The 20,736-nt window shown below is 41.1% G+C and overlaps 1 protein-coding gene across 2 annotated transcripts in view; it reads right to left on the bottom strand.

The window, feature by feature from the left end:
• The window catches only part of Lama4 (laminin subunit alpha 4), a 162,751-nt gene that overhangs the window by 85,555 nt on the left and 56,460 nt on the right, over nt 1-20,736 (bottom strand). The window contains exons 6-9 of one of the 2 annotated variants that reach the window (XM_008852394.3): nt 11,372-11,586; nt 8,794-8,889; nt 6,734-6,885; nt 4,800-4,910 (exon numbers count right to left, since the gene is read on the bottom strand). In XM_008852394.3, the coding sequence (XP_008850616.1) occupies nt 4,800-4,910; nt 6,734-6,885; nt 8,794-8,889; nt 11,372-11,586 (574 nt within the window). The remainder of the gene's footprint in view (nt 1-4,799; nt 4,911-6,733; nt 6,886-8,793; nt 8,890-11,371; nt 11,587-20,736) is intronic. The other variant, XM_017803011.2, reaches the window with a different exon arrangement.

Raw genomic sequence — 20,736 nt, 5'->3', positions numbered from 1 at the left:
CTCAGGAAATGTGGTTCTCAGACTCCTTGCAAGCAGTGGATTTCCTGAGACATTGTCTTCTGAGTCATCATGCCCTTCCCCCAATTCCAGTCTTCTCCTTGGCTTGTTCTAATCTTTCTGAAGAAATAATATTGATGATCATTTTAAAATTAGATGATGTAGAAAATAAAATGAAACATTCTTGGTACCTCTCTGCTTTTAAAACATACAGACACAGCATGCAGTGCACTAAAAGAAATTAAACAAGTTCAAATTTGATCCTGTTTTAATAGAATTATATTTATAAAGTATGAGACTCATTATTTTTTAAAAAAACTCTGATCTTGTTATTTCTTTATTATTAAACTTATTTTTTGGTATGGAAACTTGAGGATGCCACACCTAGAAGAAAACTTCTTTCTAATAAACACCAGAGGGCGCTGTGAGATCTATTGCTACCTTTTTATAGACACACAAATAGAAAAGATCCACTTTTTCAACTTTAAGTTGAAAAATTACTAAATATACTAGTATATAGAGACATCTTATTTGTAGTTTTAACTTTTTTCCTGTAACTGCGCTCATGGAGGAAAATAACGGTATGGGCACAAGATAAAACAGGTGTGCATTGCTTTTCAAGAAACGCTGCAGTTAAAACATTACCTCATTGCTATAAACTGGTTGATTATTTACACCTTACAGATATTAATCATTTACTAACCTCAAAAGTGAATTCTAATTGTGCTTATTTGATATAAAAGCAAAGATTTTGGGATGATATGATGCATAACAAAAAAAAACTAGATTAAGTGATTCTGATAACCAATACATACGGTCACCATGTATTTTATTGTTTAAATTGGAATTCTTTTGTGATTTAAAGGGGGAAGTTTCAGTGATTACTTTGGGACCAAGTATAAATGAAGATTATCCTGGACAAAGAAGTAATTGGAATATTGGTATGCTTTCTCAGACCTGAACAGTGGACATCTACAAATACCTCACTCTTAGAACATCCAGAGTAATTCTGCATTTTCAGCCTCCCAAACAGAACTTCCCTCCTTGATCCTTGTGACCTGTTAGTGGATGCAGCCTATTTTATACCATTTGTTATCCTTGATTCTCTTCTACATTTCTACAGTTTGTCAGGACATCTTTGCTCACGGAAAATCCTTTTCAAGTGAAGTCAAGGCAGCAACCAAACATTCCCTTTCTGTGTCTACTGTGGCAGTCTCCCGTTGTGTCCTAAACCTCAGTCTTCACTGGCCAGTCTGCCCTTCCTTCTGTAAAAGAATACATCTGCAATGCAAACCTGATCAGCTGTTCTGGGTAAAAACCTCAATGACTCACAGTTGAGAGCCACATGTTCCTGGACCTGCTGGCCAAGTTTCTTCATGATCTAGCCACTGATGAATTCTTCACCTGTCATATCCTGCCTATTTGTTTTAAACTTAGGTCATCTGCAAGGCCAAGGTAAAGAATTCTTCCAGTACCGAGAATGTATCATGTTGCTCACATCTTTGCATTGTGGGACATTACCCCTGCTTGGAAATTCTTGGTAAGCTCCTAGTCATCCTCAAAACACAAGCCAGTATTTACCCTCCCTAATGAAAGGATTCATTATTCTTCCTTAGAACTCATTACCCTTTAGCCTGTAGCAGGACCCCATTGCTAAATGGTGTGTTATTTTAAAAAAGAATCTCTTTCTTACTAGACAGTGAGCGTCTTGAGTGGAGGGAGGGTCTCAGTCACTTCAGAACTCATCACTTATCACAATAGCTGTGACACGAGAGATTTTCAGTAATGCTTCTGGAATAGGAGCATGGTTTTTCTTTCTGTCTTTTTGTCAGGATCCGTGAAGAGGCCCAGATGCTTTCGATGAGCTTCCCTTATAATGTCTTTGCATGAGCTGATATGTAGGGGGATTTGTGTAACTGAAGGACTGGAGTGGAGTCTGGGCTCTGTGACTATGGGATCCGCAGCAGACTTTGAAGACCCAAAGAGTGGGAGCTAACTGCCATTCCACCCCTGCATGTAAGCCAACATGTTCTACTTGAGCAGGATAGGCCTGAGAACATGTGAGTGCATGTTCTTTATATTTTCTGTACAGGTGTGATCAAGGGGGTGGCAACAAGGAGATCTTTTACAGCACAGCCTTTTTGTGGGCATAGATACAAGGCATCTTTCAGGGCATTCCCAGAAATTAATGATATCAAAGGGCACTAGGGATTTCCAGATAGAGGCTGGAAGACTCAGATATGGAGATTGGGAAAAAAAAACCAACAACCACCCAGTAACTTTCAACATTTTATAATTTATGAAATTTGGGCCACATGGGACCCATGTGATAGCTAACTTCCAAACAGAGGTATTACTTGTCTAGTTTCAGGCCATATTACTGCCATTTTTATCAGTGTGGGAACATGCAATGAAATCCTTTTCTCTACTTAAGGCCAAGTATTAGTTAGTCTCCTGGTGCAGATCTTTCTAAGGCAAAGTTTTCCTTAAATCCTTAGAATCAGTCCTGGACTTTTCTAGGCGCGGGGCTTGAAGGGTTCTTGAGAAATCATTAGTACCAGCTCTGGGAATTTGTTTGAAATGTTCTGTGGGGTCTTGCAGCCTGAAGACTGTCACAGTCAGATGCTATTTTCAATAACAATTGAACAGTTCTAGTCATTTCTCCCCAATGGTGGTCTGTTCCTTGTTTCCTATGAATTTTTTCCACTGTGATGTCACTTCCAAGTTTCTTTTATTTATTCTCTATAAAAACCTCCTTCTAAATATATTAAAAGCAGGAAAACCTGCACAACAAGAGTCTGAGTTGTGGCACTGTCTAATGTATCTGAAAACACTCCTCTAGAATTAAGATACCTTAACAAGCTCCAGCCATGGCACTCAAATGAATTAACAATAAGATCTTACTAATATCCTGTCTATTTCATTTGAAACTCTCCCTACTTGTCAAATCTTAGTGGCTAGATTAAAACGTGCCATTGTATAGGAACAAGGGGCGTATTTCTCTGCACTTTTTAAGGAAGGTGAATCTTCCAGGGGCACAATTAGAGTCATTTACATTTTTAGAAGCATAATCTTATAAAAGTTTGGGAGATAATAATTCAAAGGAGAATACCAGAGTAGGTTTCACATTTGCTTTTTATTTTACTGTTCCCCCATGCTGGGGATTGAATCTGAGGTCTCATACATACTAAGCAAATACTCTACCATTGAGATATATCTCCAACTATTTTTCTGAGAAAATAAGAATTATTTTGAAGGGAACGTTGGCAATTTATTATGTCTAACACCAATGTTCAAAAGCAATAGTTCCAGAGAACTTGGACCAGCAATGGTAGAGCATTAAAGGGAAAACTGCATTAAACATTTATGCTCATGAGGCAGGTTCTTACTGTGTAGCTCAGTGGTCTCAAACTCACAATTGTCTTGCCTTTGCCTTCCAAGTGCTGGGATTATAGGTATACCACAAAGCCTGGTATGTTAAACAGTTATTAGGACAAATATGGTACCCTGTAAATTAGTTTGTATTTTTTGACCATTATGGGGGATGAATGGATTTTTTTTATCAGGTTCCTGGAGAGATCACTGAACAGTCTCTCACATAACCTCTGCTCCTAGTGAGTGCTTTTCTTGTTAGCCTGTGAGAGTTTTTTTTTGTTGTTGTTGTTTTGTTTTTTAAAATTTATTTTATGCATGTTTACCTGCATGTATGTATGTGTACCTTGAGGAGTGCCTGGCTCCTGTAGAGTCCAGAGAGGGTGTTGAATTCTCTAGAACTGAAGCTACAGAGGGTTGTGAGCCACCGTGTGGATCCTCTGCAAGAGCAGCCAGTGTTCTTAACTGCTGAGTTATTTCTCCGGCCCAGCCTGTGAGAATTTTTATAAGTCACATTTCTCTGAATATTTTTCTCAGTCTACTTGACTTTTTATTTATTTAAGTGTTTCTTTAAGTACTGAAATTTTGTCTTGTCAAATCTATTTTTATTATAGTTCTTCACAATTTATTTAAGTATATTGCTCTTTCCTTTTGAGGGTTAATAATTCCTTGGTTTTATTTTCCTGTGGGTTTGAAATTTACTGAGACTTTTTAATCTGTCTGGAATTTATTTTAGTAAATGGTCTATAACATGAATGCAGAAATTGATTTTTCTAAAAATGTATTATTATTAGTAGTAGTAATAGTAGTGGTAGTATTTGTGTGTGTGTATCTGTGTGTGTGTGTGTGTGTGTGTGTGTATGTTGTTCTATGGCATAAAGGCAACTTTCTGAAGTCAGTTGTCTCCTTCCCCCCTTCCACATTGGTTCTGGGGATCAAATTCAGGCTGTCAAGCTTGTTTATTTGATCAAGTGCTTTTACATACCGAGTCATCTTGCCATCTTGAAAGTGACTTTATTTCAATCATCTTATAAAATTGCTTTCTCAGTACAATTCTTTTTTTCTTTTATTTTTGTACTTAATACCTCCTTTATTAATGTAAAGTGCTTGTTTTATATAATAAAGCATATTTCTGGATGCCCTATAGAGCTTGTGCTTAAAACACTAAGGCAAACTGTTGAATGACTATCCTAGCTGCAGCGTACGCCAACTATATTAATCAGCAGTTAACGCACAGAAAGTTCCCCATATACACAGTTTTTCAAGAAAACCTATCAAAATGACAAAGGTGTTCTGTTTTAGCTTTCTCTGTGGAACTGGCCTTGATTTATTTTAACACACATGGGCCACTGAACTTTTACTGGCCTTTGTTAAACCTCATTGTTTGTGACCCTGGTTTTTGAAGGCAGCCCCAGAAATGGAACACATACCTTTCCAGCTAATTCCTCCACATCAGACAGAAGGCTTCTCACTGTGCTCTCAGCGTTGCTGAGTTGAATCTTTCTTAGAGAATACTGGTTTTCTCTTTCTGACAACCTTGTCTGTGGAAATAAATGTTTTGGAAATTATCAGTAAATCTGTACACCAGGTTAAAAAATATTTTTATTTTTTAATTATGTGTATACATGCTTATCTGAGTGTGGGTTTGTGCACATGAATGCAGTGCTCCTAAAGGCCAGAAGAGGATGTTGGGTCCCCTGAAGCTAAAGTTACAGGTTTTGCAAGCTGATTACACAGCTGCTGGGAACCCAACTTCGGTCCTTTGCCAGAGTAGTACATGCTCTTAACTGCTGAGCCATCTCTCCAATTCCCCAACTCCCTTAACACTGTGTTTTAAAGAATGTATACTTTTTCAGCTTAAGAACATTTGAGGTAGGCTGTGATATCTGTTCTCAACAGAGAGTCCACAGGCTGCTGCAGTGAAGGATCAGTCTGCAGGAGGGACTAAGGCTCCTGGGGCTAAAACTGTTTGAGCTCCACTCAATACTGTTCAGAGGCCCCATTGGGCTCTTGACTGGCCATAGGGAAAGAGCACCTTTTTCCATTTGTCAGAAAGGTATCATTAGGTTGGTAGTGGCCCTGGAAGTCTGGCAAATTTGAATCTGGTCAAGTCTTGGAGGACTCTATCAATCACCAGGATCAATGAAGATGGATTTCAGGAGTACACTTTCATCATTTGGAGTAAAGAGGTCAATTCTCTTTATTTTGGACCACTGCTCCCTTCCTTTCACACTTTTGAGGAGTTTGGTATAAATGAGGCTGTCCTGGGGCTACTTTGTATTAAGTCCTTTAATCCTGGCACAGCCTTGCTGCCAAGCTGTGGTGATACCCATGTGAGGCTGTGGCTTAAGGAGAGAGTTGAGCCTAGTGTCTTGGTGACTTATTTGAGAATTAGCACTCTCATGTGTCCATGAAGGGACATTTTGGCAAACAAATTCTAAATGCCGAGTCTGCCCCACATTATAGTTTAGGACATTTATTTTGGTTTGCACCACACACTTTCAGCCAATTGCTGTGGATATTATTTGCACCTCCAAACAGTGATGAATACTTACTCTGCTGAGTACTGCTCAAACTGCTTTACATATCTCAACGAATTTTCCTAATAATCCGTGAGATAGGTGTCATAATTTCCTCATTTCCAGATGAGGATATTGAAGAACAAAGAGATTAAATGATTTACCTGAGGTCATATAACAAGTGTCTGACCTGGAGGAGGATCAAAGTAATCTAAAGTTTATGCTCTTAAGCATTATGTTAACTTGACTAAGAAAATAAAACAACATGCTGCTATTAAGACTGAGGTCTTTTCAGTGAACGCTCTTGTTTATAAAAATATCTGTTGGTTGTGATGGAAGTTCATTACAGGAAGAAGGCCTCTTAAAGTTTTGATATATAAGATCCTTCATGTATAAGACTTGAAAAGTGAGAGCAAAAAAGTGCGAAGGAAAGGTAGGGAAGAAAAAGAGACAGGGAAGTTTCTAGAGAAGCTCCTCAAAATCTTGCAGTCAAAACTAATGATAGTGAGAGGCTTGTGGAAATCACTTTTAGGCCCAGTGTGCAGCTTCCGGGAGGAAAGGAGCTTTTCCTTTAACCATTTCTCACATAGATACCCATCTTTTAGTTATTTCAGTTACCATATACTCTCTTACATAAGTTGGCAGCTCTTGATTGAGGCACAAGCTCATAGTTACAGTGAACTTTTCATAGTTTCTCATGGAGCTATGGATTATCCGAGGCAGACCTGCAGGTCCAACAATCTGTAATATAGCTAGGGGGTTCAGATACGAAAGGACACAGAAGTTGGTAGGAGTGAGCCTGTGAAACTAGAGTAAAAACACAGCTGAAATCACATCTTGCATACTTTGAGGAAGTAGATGGTGGAGTTCATTTCGTTCACGTGCCTATGCGCAGCGGCACCAGAGGACACGCTCAGCAGCCCAGATTTGCTCTCTTCGATGGAGAGTGCAGCTAACCGCAGGTCATCGGTCAGGTCCCAGATGCACTTATCACATCCTGTGAATGAAACGGGCATGCCATTTCTCCAGAGTCAAAAGTCAGCCTGGAAGCATATGACTTTATGTGGATTATGGATGTGCACGTCTTGACTAATAGCATGTTTATTTTTGTTTTCTGAGGAACTGATCTGGGCCATATAGAACTAGTCTTTTTTTCCCAGCAAACTACATCAGGAACAAGTCCCACTTAGAACGTAATAAATAGGGACTAGGTTAACAGGAACACTAACTTCTCACAAGAAAGGAAGCACAAAGGCCAAGACCGCCATGACATGAGTGGGCAAGGAGAAGTCACTTCTTCTTAGTAGTGGGGAGCTCCGGGGAAACATCTGTTCTTGTCAGGCTCCTGTCTCTTGCTCCATCCCTTGCTTGGGGGCAGCAGGGTAGTGATCAGGCATCTTTCTTTCTATGTCAGCCTTTCCTACAGCACTGGAATGCCAACACTTGCCTTTGCCTCCCCCAGGGAGGATTTGGCTTCTCCCCTGACCCTACTTATCCAGATCTGAAGCAGGTTTGTAGGGTACCATCTGCTAATGCTGTGACCTGGTCTCTGAAGGTGGTGCCAAAGTTCAGGCTGAATCTGGGCACATGGAGATACAGGCCTCCGTTTCTCATTGCTGGTCACCTTTTACACTGTGATCGCCCCTAAAACACAATGGTCCTCCATGGACACACTCAGAAGTACTGTACACCAAGCTCCAAACCCTGTCTTGACTCCCTTTGCACTTTGCCAGTTTCTAAGCTCTCTCCCTCAGGCAGGGCAGTCTGCTGGAGAACTGACAGAGACTAAAGGATTAATGCGTGTTAATATGTTAATTTGTTATTGGAAGGTCTATATGGTATTGCCTATGAGCTCTTTTAGGCAATGAGTCCCAGCCAGCACATCAGGCTGCCCGAAGGAGAAGCTTAGGGCTATGCAGGAATCTTGATGTCTTTCAGTGGACCTGGCCGGGGAACTGTCAAGTTGATAATTGTGCAGGCTTTGCCCTGCTGGGCATCTTCTAAGATGTAATACACTGGCAATATCAATCTCTCCTGCCAGAAGGACTTTGGGACCAACACACTTTGGTTTGGGGGAGGGGCTGCCTACTTTTAAAATATTCTTTGAGACCAAAGTTTTGTTTCTGGTATAACTGTTCATGATTTACTGCTCATGAAAGGCAGAGCAATCAGGAAAGAAAGAAGGCAACTCCATTTTGTAATGCATGGATGTTTCATTTCTGGCCATACCTCAGATTTGGAATGACTTGGAGAAAGCTATTTATGGGTCTTGGTGTCTCAGTGACTATAGGTGCTATAAAGCATTGTAGATCATATTATCTGAGGAGCTGGATAGCCAGTGCAGGGAGACTGAGCTGTGCCCTTGGGAGCCTGATGCTGAACCTGAAGACTTGATAAGTAGACATCCTAAAGTGGAGTTATGTCAGCATAAACCATCTAACTGCTGAATAACATCGGGCAGACCACCAGGGAGCTTTGTACAGGGTTCATTAGCCTGGGTTGCAGACAGTGTTTTATCCAGAGGTGAGACTGAAGCAGTTTCTAGAGAGAGTGATATAAGATGGTTCTTAATAACTTTTAGTGGATTCCAGTGCATTATGGGTGGACTGGTTCCAGGTGACAGCAGGGTGTTTGTCCTTTAGTGGTGGGAGGGCAGGAGGAGCAGAGCCTAGAATCTGATGGTGAACAGAGAGGGATCCATTTTATGTGCTGTCTGAGGTAGGGGTGTTGGTGCAGGTACGTGTGATGTGCATCTCTCTCTCTCTGTAGGTCAGAGGACAGTTTGTGGGAGTCAGATCTTTCCTTCCATCTTAAAAAAATTTCTGATTAAAATGGCTCCTCTTAACCCCACACCTGCAGCACATTAGAGAAAGTGGGTTAGTCATTCATGTACTGTTATTTTTACTTATGGTTGGGCAGTCCATGCCTGTAGGGAGTTCAAAACCTTCTTCCAAGCATTCTCCAGTTCTGCTGTCACATGGGCCGCCCCCACAGTTGCACACTGTGGGAAACAAAAACAAGAGATTAGGGAGTCATCTTCAAAAGCTTAAAATAGGGCAATATTTTCCCAGAAATACTGATTATTCAGTAGGTTTTAATTGTATTCATCCTTAAAACTGTGGAATCTGTGATATCAAGGCAGTGCTCTTTAGCCAGTTCAGCTCAAACAAGTGAGAGGTTCAAATGTGACCTTGAGGCAAAATGGAATCTCCATGTCCTAGGATTCTTCTCCCAACTCTTTAAATACTCAGGGAAATTTCATAGGAGACTTAATGATCACAGAACTCAGCATTCACCTTGAAATCAAAAGCCTTCCTTTCACTGCTCAGAATCTCTGTGAATCCAACAGTAGGGCTGGTCCCTGCCAGGTGGGGGAGAATAGCCCCAGAGGAGAGACTGAGGAGGCCCAGGAGCAATTCTTGGCTCACAAGCACTTGACCCTTGGCAAGACAGACTCCAAGCCTCCAAAGGAGAGCTATCAGGGGATCATAGGACTAATTCCAGGGAATGACTTAGGAACATATTAAATGAATTTTAAATGCCCGAGGGCTCATCTTTACCCACTGAGGATTTTCAGTAATGCCTTTTGAATAACAACAGGGACAAAACTCAATCTTATCAGACTTTTAATTTTCCACTCTTAATTTGTGTGTGGGGGAGAGGAACAGTAGGGATGAAAGCAACCATATGTTCTACTACTGAGCTATACTCCAGACTCTCCTCTGAGTTTTCATGTAGAAATAAATATGTAATATTTGAAGAGGAATTCCTAAGCTATCTCTGCTAGCCAGTCATTGGCTAGAATGGAACTATGAGCTTTTTCCACCATCTCTCAGCTGCCTTAAAGAATAATTATAAAAAATTAGCTCCAAAGGGGACATCAATTATTACAGTTCAGCTTGTAATGTTACAAAAAATGCAGATTTATTAAACCATTTTCAAGGTCATGCTTTATTGCTTCCCATAGTTTTTCTTCTAGGAGTGATCTGCATCTTTGTTATTTAAATATAGGTTTAGCAGATTTCTTAAGAATAAAGACGTCAATTTCTCAGGCTTTTATTTTGCCAGTACACTTCTTTAAAAACTTTTATTTATAATTATCATGTACACATATACACAAGTAAATAAAGATTAAAAATTTATTTATTTATTTATTTATTTATTTATTTGTATGAGTATTTTGCCTGCATGTATGTAAGGGCACCCATGCATGCAGTGCTCACAGAGGTCAGAAGAGGGCATCAGATCCTCTAGAACTGGAGTTATGGATAGTTGTTAGCTGCCATGTGGTGCTAGGCTCCTGCCCTTGCAGGAGCAGCTAGTGCTCTTAACTGTGGAACCATCTCTCCGGCCCCCAAATGCCGCTGCACTTCTGATGCTGTTCTTTCTGGTCTGACTGCACACAGCGTTCCCTTCTTCCTGCTCTCATTCTTTGTCCACACACATGTCTATTTGGTCAAATCATATGTGCACCCTTCTCAATTTTAAACTCTTCTCTTTGTGCTGACATGGTGAGGCACACCTTTAATCCTAGCACTCAGAAGGCAGAAGCAGGTGGGTCTTTGTGAGTTGGAGGCCAGCCTTGTTTATGAAGTGGGTTCCAGGCCAGATGGAGCTACACAGTGAGACACTGTGTCAAAAAAAAAAAAAGGAAAAAGAAGAAAGAAAAACAAAAATAACCCCAAACCCAACAAAAACAAAGTAAAGTGAAGCAAAGTAAAACAAAACAAAATTCTTCACTTTGTAGTTTCTTTCAAGTGAGACTGTTTCAACCAGGGGATTTCCCAGAAAGCACGCCACAGAGTCCAGTAGGGATTCTCTCCCTTCCTTCCTCAAAGTCACATAAGGGTAAAAATACTCAGTTTTGGTTCCCTTTACTCCTGACGGAAAGCAACTGAACTTTACTTGGGAAGAGCTTCAATCTATGCAGCAAATGAATTGGAAAAATTAAGAATAAGATGTATACATGTCAATCAAAATGAAGTTTAACATGAAAGATCTTTTACACTATCCCTGAAGTATTTACCCTGATAATTTGAAGAATTGAGGGGTGTGTGTGATTTGAACTGTATCTTTGGTTTGCTAGTTCACTTCTCTGAAATATCAGTTTACTAAGCATAACTGAAAGATGAGACACAGCTTCCAGAACAAAAAAACCAGATTTGAACCACACAAGATTTCATTGAGTTCTCTGGTCATTGATAGGTAATTCTTCAAGATATGAGTTATTTCTTCAATCAGAACTGCAAAGATGAATGTAATGTGTCGATGCCTCTTGTTTCACTCTCCCAATGTGCCAAGGTTCATCGGTAGCCTTGACAAAAATGTCTAGCCCTGGTAAATTTTGTATGCACACTATGCATTGCCCTAGAAAAGTGTCAAGAGAGCACTTGCAATATTTCCCCCAAGATAAACTCTTTATCTAAATTCAGTACTGACAGAGAACAATGCTGGCCACATTGCTGAGGGTTTTGGCTCTGTACCTGCACAGTTCTTGGCAGTCCTGGCATCTCCATAATAGCCAGGAGCACAGCGTTCACACTTGAATCCTGTGGTGTTGCGCAGGCAGTTCCTACACTGGCCAGTGATTTCATCACAATCTTCAAAGATTAGATTGGGATCTGAATTTCCACTGCAGTCACATTTCTTACAGGTGCTTCCCACAAGTAAGGGGTTTCCATAGTAACCAGGAGCACATCTGAAGGGTGTTAACATGTTAATTATTTTAGCATCCATAGTTGTTATTCCATTGTTTTAAACATCTTTCCAACATAGACGGTGAAGTGAACGTTTGTAGATGCCCACCCAGAATTCATTCCTATTCTTCTATATTGTTAATATGACAAGACATTTGTTTTTTTTAAAAGCTAGTCCGATATTTCTTTATATATCATTTACTTTGAGACAGTGCCCCTCTATATATCCCAGGCTGGTCTTGAACTCATAATCCATCTACCTGCTTCAGTCTGCCAAGTGCTAAGACAACAGGCACATCCCCAGACCCCTATTAGCTTCAGAGTCCACCCCTTCTCAGTGCATAGTAAACCATCCAGCTCAGCCAGGCTCTATACGAAGAAGTGTCAGGGTTAAATTAGTGTATGGGCATTGCTAGTACTCTCAGGATTGATGTGCAGAGCAGGCATGTGATGGGTGGGGTCAAATTTACTCTCAAATGTACTACAATGAGATGCATCAGTAGGGGACAGCTGAGTAATATCCTGGCCAAAATGTTAGTGGCACCTGTATTGAGAACTGAATCACTACCTGTCTTGCCATAATAAAATTTCAAGGAACTGACCCTGAGCCAATCAGTGCTGAGTATTCTCCTAGCCTGAAGTGATTGGCTTGGGATGATTTCTTGGGAGCATAGCTCAGACATTCGTTTGAAAGTCACGAAAGGATATTCTCTCTGTCCTCAGATAAAGAGAAAGGCAGCAGATCACACCCTTAGCTACTGGCTGCCATCTTGCAACAGAACAAAGGTAGTATGGGGGACAAAGCAGGTGGCAGAACTGAGAACACCGGAAATAAACAGAGCAGAAGTCTGGTTGCTGCTCTTCTGGGTGCTGTAGTTTGTGAGTCAACCCAGACCAGGTGTTTCCCTGCAGTTACTGAGTGGGAAGAGCCGATGCCTATATCATGCTAGCTGGACCTTTAGCAAGTGTGCCCAGCTGGATGGGAGTGACAGACTGAACTCTCTTCAGCCTTCACTCCATGTGCCCAGCTGTGCACTCTGGGAGGGACTGCCTCTGCCTGGAGGAAGAAGTGCTTCCTCTTTCCCAAAGGTGCCAACAGAGGATTGCTTTGAGAGGTGGGACTGCTGGCCCCATCTAAGGGGGCACTTGCTGTCAGGCTCTAATCAGTTGTTACCACACTGTTAGTCTTCAGGGAACAAAGGACTTGGGCTAGCAGATACTATCTTTGACAAAAAAAGTGGGCATTTGGATTTTATGTGGCATTGCATTTTTCAAGACTAGAGGACACCGTGAAAGTTAAACTACACACGCTGGCTGACTGTGGAATGTTCTCTGCAGTGGCACCTAAAACTAGTGTGGGAGATGGGGCAAAGTGGGGCTGAAGACAGCCTGGGAGAGCTGGAAGAAGCATGTGGTCATTCCACCATGGAAACGAAGATCAGGCAGAGGGGCTAGTTCTCACGTGAAAAGAACCAATAAGAAGAAAGCCTGCAGTGGTTTCTGAGTGAGGTGAAAGCGAAGTTGAGAGAAGCCCTGTTGGTCTCAGAGCGCAGGGCGGATGCAGAGCAGAACAGGAACAAGGCCGGATGCGGCAGCGTTGGTTTGGGGAGTGGCCTTGGGAGAGGAGAGCTTTGAAGGGATGGCTTTCCAAGGCAATCAACAGGTTCTAGCTAGTAATAGTAAGATACTACATTTCAAAAGGAAGTCTTCCCTTCAGAGTAAGAGGACCATGATTCAAAACATTGAAAAACAGAGTACTGATAGAAAACAAATCACACCTGCAATCCCAGGACTGTAACTGAACTAATCAATATTTTTTTGCATGTTCGCGCAGTCTTTTTCCTAAGACTTAGTTTTTTTTTTTGAATTCAAAGAGGACAATTTTATTAACAAAAAACTTCAGGGCAGGCATGCTGTAAATCACAGCAGCTGTCTGGAGGAGGAGAATAGAGAAGAGAAGGAGCGAAGCCATGCAGTGCAAGTTAAGCAGGGATGGCCATCAAGCACATGACATCAGGCAGCCCTTGGTGGTGAGGAGAGCTCTAGAGAACAAGGATGGACGCCTAGAATCCCAGAAAAAGCATACTTCGGTTCTGGCCAGCGTCTGGAAAGGAGAAGACAGCAAAAAAGAAAAAAAGAAAAGCTGTACCTTTTGGAGTCAGGACCCAGAGAGGCAGACAGACTCATCCAAACCTCATGGTGGCTTAGAGGGACTAGGCTGGGGAGGGAGGAGGTAGGAATTCTGGGAATGAAAGGTACAGAATCCCACTAAAGGGATAGTTACTCCTATCTCTTTAGCATGGCTTGCGGTAAGCCTGTCTTCCTAAGGACGGTCCCACCCTCCGGAGGGGTGGTCTGGATTAATTGGTTTATGTTTTAGGTAGACTGGAATGTTAGGTTTCCATCCAGGCCAGAGATTTCATCCTCTTGAACAGAAGGAGCTAGTTTTCCCTTATTAGGTCTTTATTCTTGCTGTATCATTCTCCCTCTGAGAAAATAACCCTAAAATCATTTAGGAGATAGGCTGAAATTGGGGAATAGATACAACCCATTTACCAGGAAAATGTAGAGATCAAGTTCCAAAGCTGTGCTGTGAGCTGTCAGTTTTTTTTTTCTAGGGGGGGTGTCTTTTTGAGACAGGGTCTCCCTGTAGCCCCAGCTGTCCTGGAACTTACTATGTAGACCAGGTTGGCCTTGAACTCACAGAGATCCACCTGCCTCTGCCTCCTGAGTGCTGGGATTAAAGGTGTGTACCACCACACCCGGCCGAAATGTCAGTTTTTTTGGTGAAGCTCTAATCCTGGATATGTTCCATCTTTATATCCTTTGCTTACATTGTATCTTATAGTTTCTATGTGAGATTGCTCAGTTACCACTGACACCTGAGAAAAGGCCACACAGGCCTGGAATTCTGAGGTGGAGACGACACTTTAGTTTTCCAGGATCACATAGTTAGGAAGTCAGAGTTCAAGGCCCAGACTTTCTAACTCTGATGTTCTTTCCTTTGCTCCACCCTGGACCACATTGCTGCTGCTATGCATGAATGAATAAGTATATCCAACAGAGGGACAATTCATGTCTGTTTTATGTAAGGAATAGAGGAAGATAGGAAGAGGAAAAACACCCAGTCCCTGTTCTGAAAAAATAGGAAATGAATTAAACATAATAAAATGAACTCTAGAAGTCAAAGTCTGTGGAAGAGAAGAGGATGAATATAAGTTCTTCACACTCCACAAAGAAATACCCCAAGAGGAAATGTTCAATGAGCTTTTTATTTGTATTCCTTCATGTCTTTGTAGCTCAGATTTATAGGGCCTTTGGTCCCCAAACCCACATAAATTATTCATCTATGGAGCAAGTGGCTGGATTGAATTGCTGTCCTTTGCTGTAGTTCACCAAACAGAAAATATTTGACTCTTAGGCTCATTGAAGTACCTTAATGTGTAGCTGGGAATCTTAGTGGTCTGGAGGTAAAAGGACTAGCCAAAGCTCCTCGATGCCAGATACAAGCATCTTTGTTTTCTCTACTTGATTCTATTGCATTTACTCACTATAGGTTGTCTTCTGGTCTTCCACAAGAGGGAAACCCAAGGGGGCTGGGAGATGGCTGAGCTGGTAAAGTGCTTGCTGGGCAACCATGAGACCTAAGCTTGATTCCCAGCATTCACATAAGAAAACAAAACAAAACAAAAGTAAAGTATTGTTGCATGTGGCCTGTAGTCCCAGCTCATTCTGTTTCACAAGTCTGGCACTAGTGAGTTAAATTAATAAGTGTAACAGCTGAATAATCATGCCCAGTCTTTCCCTCAAATAGCAGAGACAGGTAGATTCTTGGAGCTCATTGGCCAGCCAGTCTAGCTGAAATGGCAAGCTCCAAGTTCAGTGAGAGACTATTTTAAAAAAATAAGATGGACAACAATTAAGGAAGACCTATAATCTTCACCTCTGGCCTCTACATGCACATGCACACATAAACACACAAACACATGTATACACAGACACACACAAATACACACACAAAAGAAGAAAACCAAGTTTTCTACCCAGCAAATTAGAGTCTCAATTATGATGGAAACCTCTTTTGAGTTTTAAGACCACCTGTTGGTGGTAGGTTCAAAGTCAACTATGAAGTTATAGATTAACTCTGAGTCCTACAGATTGACCATGCAAATATTTCCTCACTGATTGCCCTCCACAAAGCCTTACATCTACGGGTAAGGAAGTCAGCATGGATAAACTTGAGGCCTCTTCATTGCTGCAGGGCTTAACAATCTTGCAGAACTCAAGGTCTGATGCTCATTCTGTTTCACAAGTCTGGCACTAGTGAGTTAAATTAATAAATGTAACAGCTGAATAATCATGCCCAGTCTTTCCCTCAAATAGTTAATGACAAAGATGTAAAGATAGGGCCAACAGTTGGTTTTGGAGTCAGTGTTGGAGCCCTGGTACCACATAGTTCAGTCTATTGCTTTTCTTCCATTATCTCCTGCTGAGATACTGAGATACATTAGTGATTTGATTTATCTAAGGAAAATAAAGTGGATACATTTACAATGCACATGAAAAGACTATAGCATATGAACTTTGTTATTTCAGTTAATGTCATATTATTTAGGCAAAATGTAAAAAAAAATAAAAAACATACATTATTTGGCTTTTTGTTTGTCTTTTTTCTTAAGACAGGGTCTTATATAGCCAGGCTGACCCTGAACTTGCTATGTAGCCAAGGATGACCTTGCACCCCTGATCCTTCTTCTCCTACCTCCTAGATGCTAGGATTATAGGCATGTACCACCATGCCCAGACCAAAACAAAATAAAACAAAACAACCAAACCAAAACAAACCCAAAAGGCAGTTTTGACTAACAGCTATTGTCTGGGAATTTGGAGCAGACTTTTTTCCCTTTCTCTCCTACTTTTCCTTCAAGGGCCATACAGCTGTCAGCGGAACACATGTATATACGTACACACATATACACACACAAAAGAAGAAAACCAAGTTTTGGATTTTGGAGGGACCCAACATTCAAAACTCCTTGCCTGGGTGGCTCAGAATTTTGCAGGGGGGAAGGTCATATTGTAGCCATTTTTTAGGTTAAAGAAGAAGATATTAAAAGAGAGAAAAACTGAGAAATAAGGAAGATAGCTGATTCAAGGCTAGATATCCAGAGGTCAGAGGCAAGACAGAGAGCAGGAGCAAAAACTCAAGGAAAACAACAGAGCTGATAGCTTGTTCAAAAATCTTGTTGCCTTCTCAAGAGAATTAGGCTAAATTTCTGCATCACCAAAAGGCACAATAACTGTTAGTGCTTTTCCTCTGTCTTCCTTATTTTTCTTTTCTATTGTCAAGGCCATCATCAAAAGTCATCATCACCATCTTCTCTGACAGCACTACATTCCCCCTTCCTCACCTGTCCCTCTTTCCCAAAGTCCTTCTCTTGCCTCACACTTTAAACTCCACATTTTAAGCTTTTAAGGTCACCCTGGATTTGTTTTGATTTGCCCCATTCTTCTTCTCTGATCTTCCAGCAACAAAACCCACATGATAAATCATCACATGGTCTTAGCTCACTTCTCATTCTACCACAAAATCTAAAGACTGATCAAAGTACACGATTAAAGGCAAAGTATGCGGAACATGAAAGCAGAAACATTGAGATCATATAAGTTTATGATCCGAAAACTGGACTGGACATGACGGCCATGGGTTTTGGATTTTGATTTATCACTAAGTTTATGAGCTTAGACTAAGCCTCCTCATGGCTCTATCAGGTTCCTCATCTTTAGGTGTACCTTGTGTAAAGTGAAGGTCATAATGGATAAGAAGGAGAAGAGCAGATCTTCCCAGAAAGGGCTGCAGATTTTCTAATCTGCAACAGCAGGCAGCTTCCCTTTGCAACTTCAATTAGCCAGAAAATAGTGACTTGATTTAGCTAGTTCTGGGCCACCCCTTTCCATTTTGCTGGGATAGAGTGGGAAGTGTGGGGTACAATGAGGCAGGAAACAACTGACTCTTATCATGCCATTTCTTTTTTAAAGAGACAACTGCTGCTTCCTTTTAGTCAGAAAAGTATTACTTGCCAGGCATGGTGGTACATGACTTTAATCCTAGCATTCAGGAGGCAGAGGCAGGTGGATCTCTGTGAGGTCTCAGCCAGCCTGGTCTACATAGTGAGTTCCCGGCCAGTCAGGTATGCATAGTGAAATCTTGTCTCAAACAAACAAACAAACAAACAAACAAACAAACAAACCTAAAAAAAAAGTATTACTGATTCAAGACTGATTGCTAACGGGTGAGGGAGAGTATGACTTACATATGATCTCTAGATGGGCTGACTAGACTCCAGTGGACACATTTACACTGAAGGGCATTTGGGTACAAATGCCTGAATGAATGGGATTTAACATGTATGGAGGAATACATGAGGTTCGGTGGGGGGATGGAGAGGGCATGGATGGAGGAGTTTGATTAAGAACTATTGTATGGCTGGTCATGGTGGTGCACGCCTTTAATCCCAGCACTCGGGAGGCAGAGGCAGGTGGATCTCTGTGAGTTCAAGGCCAACCTGGTCTACATAGTGAGTTCCAGGACAGCTGGGGCTACAGGGAGACCCTGTCTCAAAAAGACCAAAAATAAAACAAAAACAAAAACAAAAACCTATTGTATGAAATTACAGAAGCTCAATAAAAAATTATATATATATATATGGCTGAGTACCAATAATATGCCAGGTACTTCATGCAGGAAAAGAGGATAAACAGGATGTAGTTCCTGTAGATGAACTCACAGTTTCATAGCAGAGGTTAAAAAATCATGTGATTTTGTGCAAGTAACAACCCTCTATGTCTCATTTTCTTCCTCTGTAAATAAGGCTAAAAACAATCCCCAATAGTAGTTTTTGAGGCTTAAATGAGTCATCATATGCAAAGTACTTACAACATTGTCTGCTACACTGAGTACACTCAATAATGTTAGTGTGTGTGTGTGTGTGTGTGTGTGTGTGTGTGGTGTTTTGTCTTTTTGAGACAGGGTCTCCCCATAGCCGCAGCTGGCCTGGAACTCAAAGAGATTCTTTTGCCTCAGCCTCCTGAGTGCTGGGATTAAAGGCATGCACCATCACGCCCAACTGTTGCATATTTTTAGCACCACAACCATAGTCTTAGGGAAGTCCATATCAAAAGTTCTCTAGTTGAGCTGGTGGATCCTGGAGTGGCATGTCCACTAAGAGGGAGAAGGACTTTCAGAAGAGAGAGGCAGGCAGGAGCCCCAGCAAGCTGAATCCTGGACATACTTGTGAAGGCAAGATGTGTGGCTGCAGGGATCTTTGTTGCACAGCGGAATCAAAGAGAGAGTAAGCAAAACGTGTTTTATGTTGTAGACCTTTCAAGTTGTATATATATATGAATCCACTTTAAAGAATAAACATTTTCATGGAATATATCCTCCAGTGTTCATTTAAATGACCTCAAAATAGTTCAAATGTAAAGTAGGTGGAAACTCCTTATGCCTATGGCTTTAGGATGCCTGAAAAAAACCACAATGAGCTGGGCGTGGTGGTGCACGCCTGTAGCCCCAGCACTTGGGAGGCAGAGACAGGCAGATCTCTGTGAGTTCAAGGCCAGCCTGGTCTACACAGTGAGTTCCAGGACAGCTGGGGCTACAGGGAGACCCTGTCTCAAAAAGACCAAAAAAAAAAAAAAAAAAAAAACCCCCACAAAAAAAAACAAAAAAGCACCAATAAAAAAAAAAAAAAAAAAAAAAAAAAAAAAAAAACCCCACACAAACAAAAACAAAAGAGCACAATGGAATTTCAAACAAAACACAAAACTTAAAGGAAACAAATTTAAGTGAACATTAATTCAAGCTAATGGGCCATGTCTTGGTGCAGTGTGGTTGCTGCAGCGTGATGTGGCACAGGATTGGGAGACCATTGCTTGCTGCCCCTCTGTGCTGTGTGCTGACTCTTTCTCCTACCAATTTTCTTTTCAGAATTTTTTTTTTTGTTTACAGTTTGTCTCGATGTCATGCTTTCTGACGCCCAGTCACCTGTGACATGTCCTTGATATGCGGTCACTCTTATTACTTCCTTCCCTTTTAGTGAGGCAGACTTCCCTTTGTTATAAAGGAATATTATAGAAATTGCAATTCATAAACACTTTCCTCATGATTGTTACTAATATTAAGAAAATTTTATCACATAAAATTAAGAAAATGTTCTCGAGGAAGTCACGAACCTCCAGAAGTCTGCCTGAGGGTAGCAGGTGTTCTTGGACTGCAGTGTGGGAAATGCTGTTCTGTTCCGCTGGTTTGGCAGTAGAGGTTGAATTGTAGCAGTAGTTCACAAAGCAGCATGAGAACCCAAGACAAAATAAAAACGTGTGTTCGGGGCTCACTCACTAGGTATTCCTTTCCAGTGGGTGGTGAAGGGAAACTGAGAGGGCTCAGAAATCCAAAGATTTCCAGGAAATGTTAGCATACAGTCATATAAACTTAAAAACTGAAAAAAGAACCCACCTGTAGTGGCTTGAATGCATCCCCTGAATTGCACATGCTGGAAATTCATCCCCAAAGTCATGTGCTAATGATATTTGAGAGGCAGGACCTTTGGTGGGTGATTGGATTGATCCATTCATGGGTTAGTGAATCAGTGAGCTATGATGTGGGTGGCTTTCTAAGAGTGCTCTCTTTGGATAACTTGCTCAATCATGAAATGCCCCATACCACTCTGGAACGTTTCAGGATTCTACCAGCAAGGCGGCTCTCATCAGGTGTACCCCTCAACCTTGGACTTCTCACCTTCCAGACATTTAAGAAATGAATTTTCTTCTTTATAAATTATCAACTGTGGCATATAGCTATGGTAACAGAAAACAGACTAAATCACCATCACTTGGTAAAGTCATCTCCAAGCACAGAAAGACATTGGGTTTTTAACCTGGAATCATTTTTACTTAAAAAATGATAAAATAGAAAAATGTTTAAAATAGAAATCCGTACAAAGAAGCTGGAAAGCTTGTGTAGAAAGGTTCAAGTTCACTAACATTGAAATCATGGATTAGGAGAAGCTTAATTCAGACAGCTTAAGAACAGAAACCCTCCACTCATTTCATGGGCCAAACACAAACCTGAAGCAGCTAAAGCCACCTCATTC

Source organism: Nannospalax galili, unplaced genomic scaffold (assembly GCF_000622305.1).
Source record: "Nannospalax galili isolate Female #2095 unplaced genomic scaffold, S.galili_v1.0 scaffold646, whole genome shotgun sequence".
Taxonomy (NCBI): Eukaryota; Metazoa; Chordata; class Mammalia; order Rodentia; family Spalacidae; genus Nannospalax; species Nannospalax galili.
Note: the sequence above shows the minus strand (reverse complement) of the source record. Positions and strands in the feature narration are given on the sequence as shown.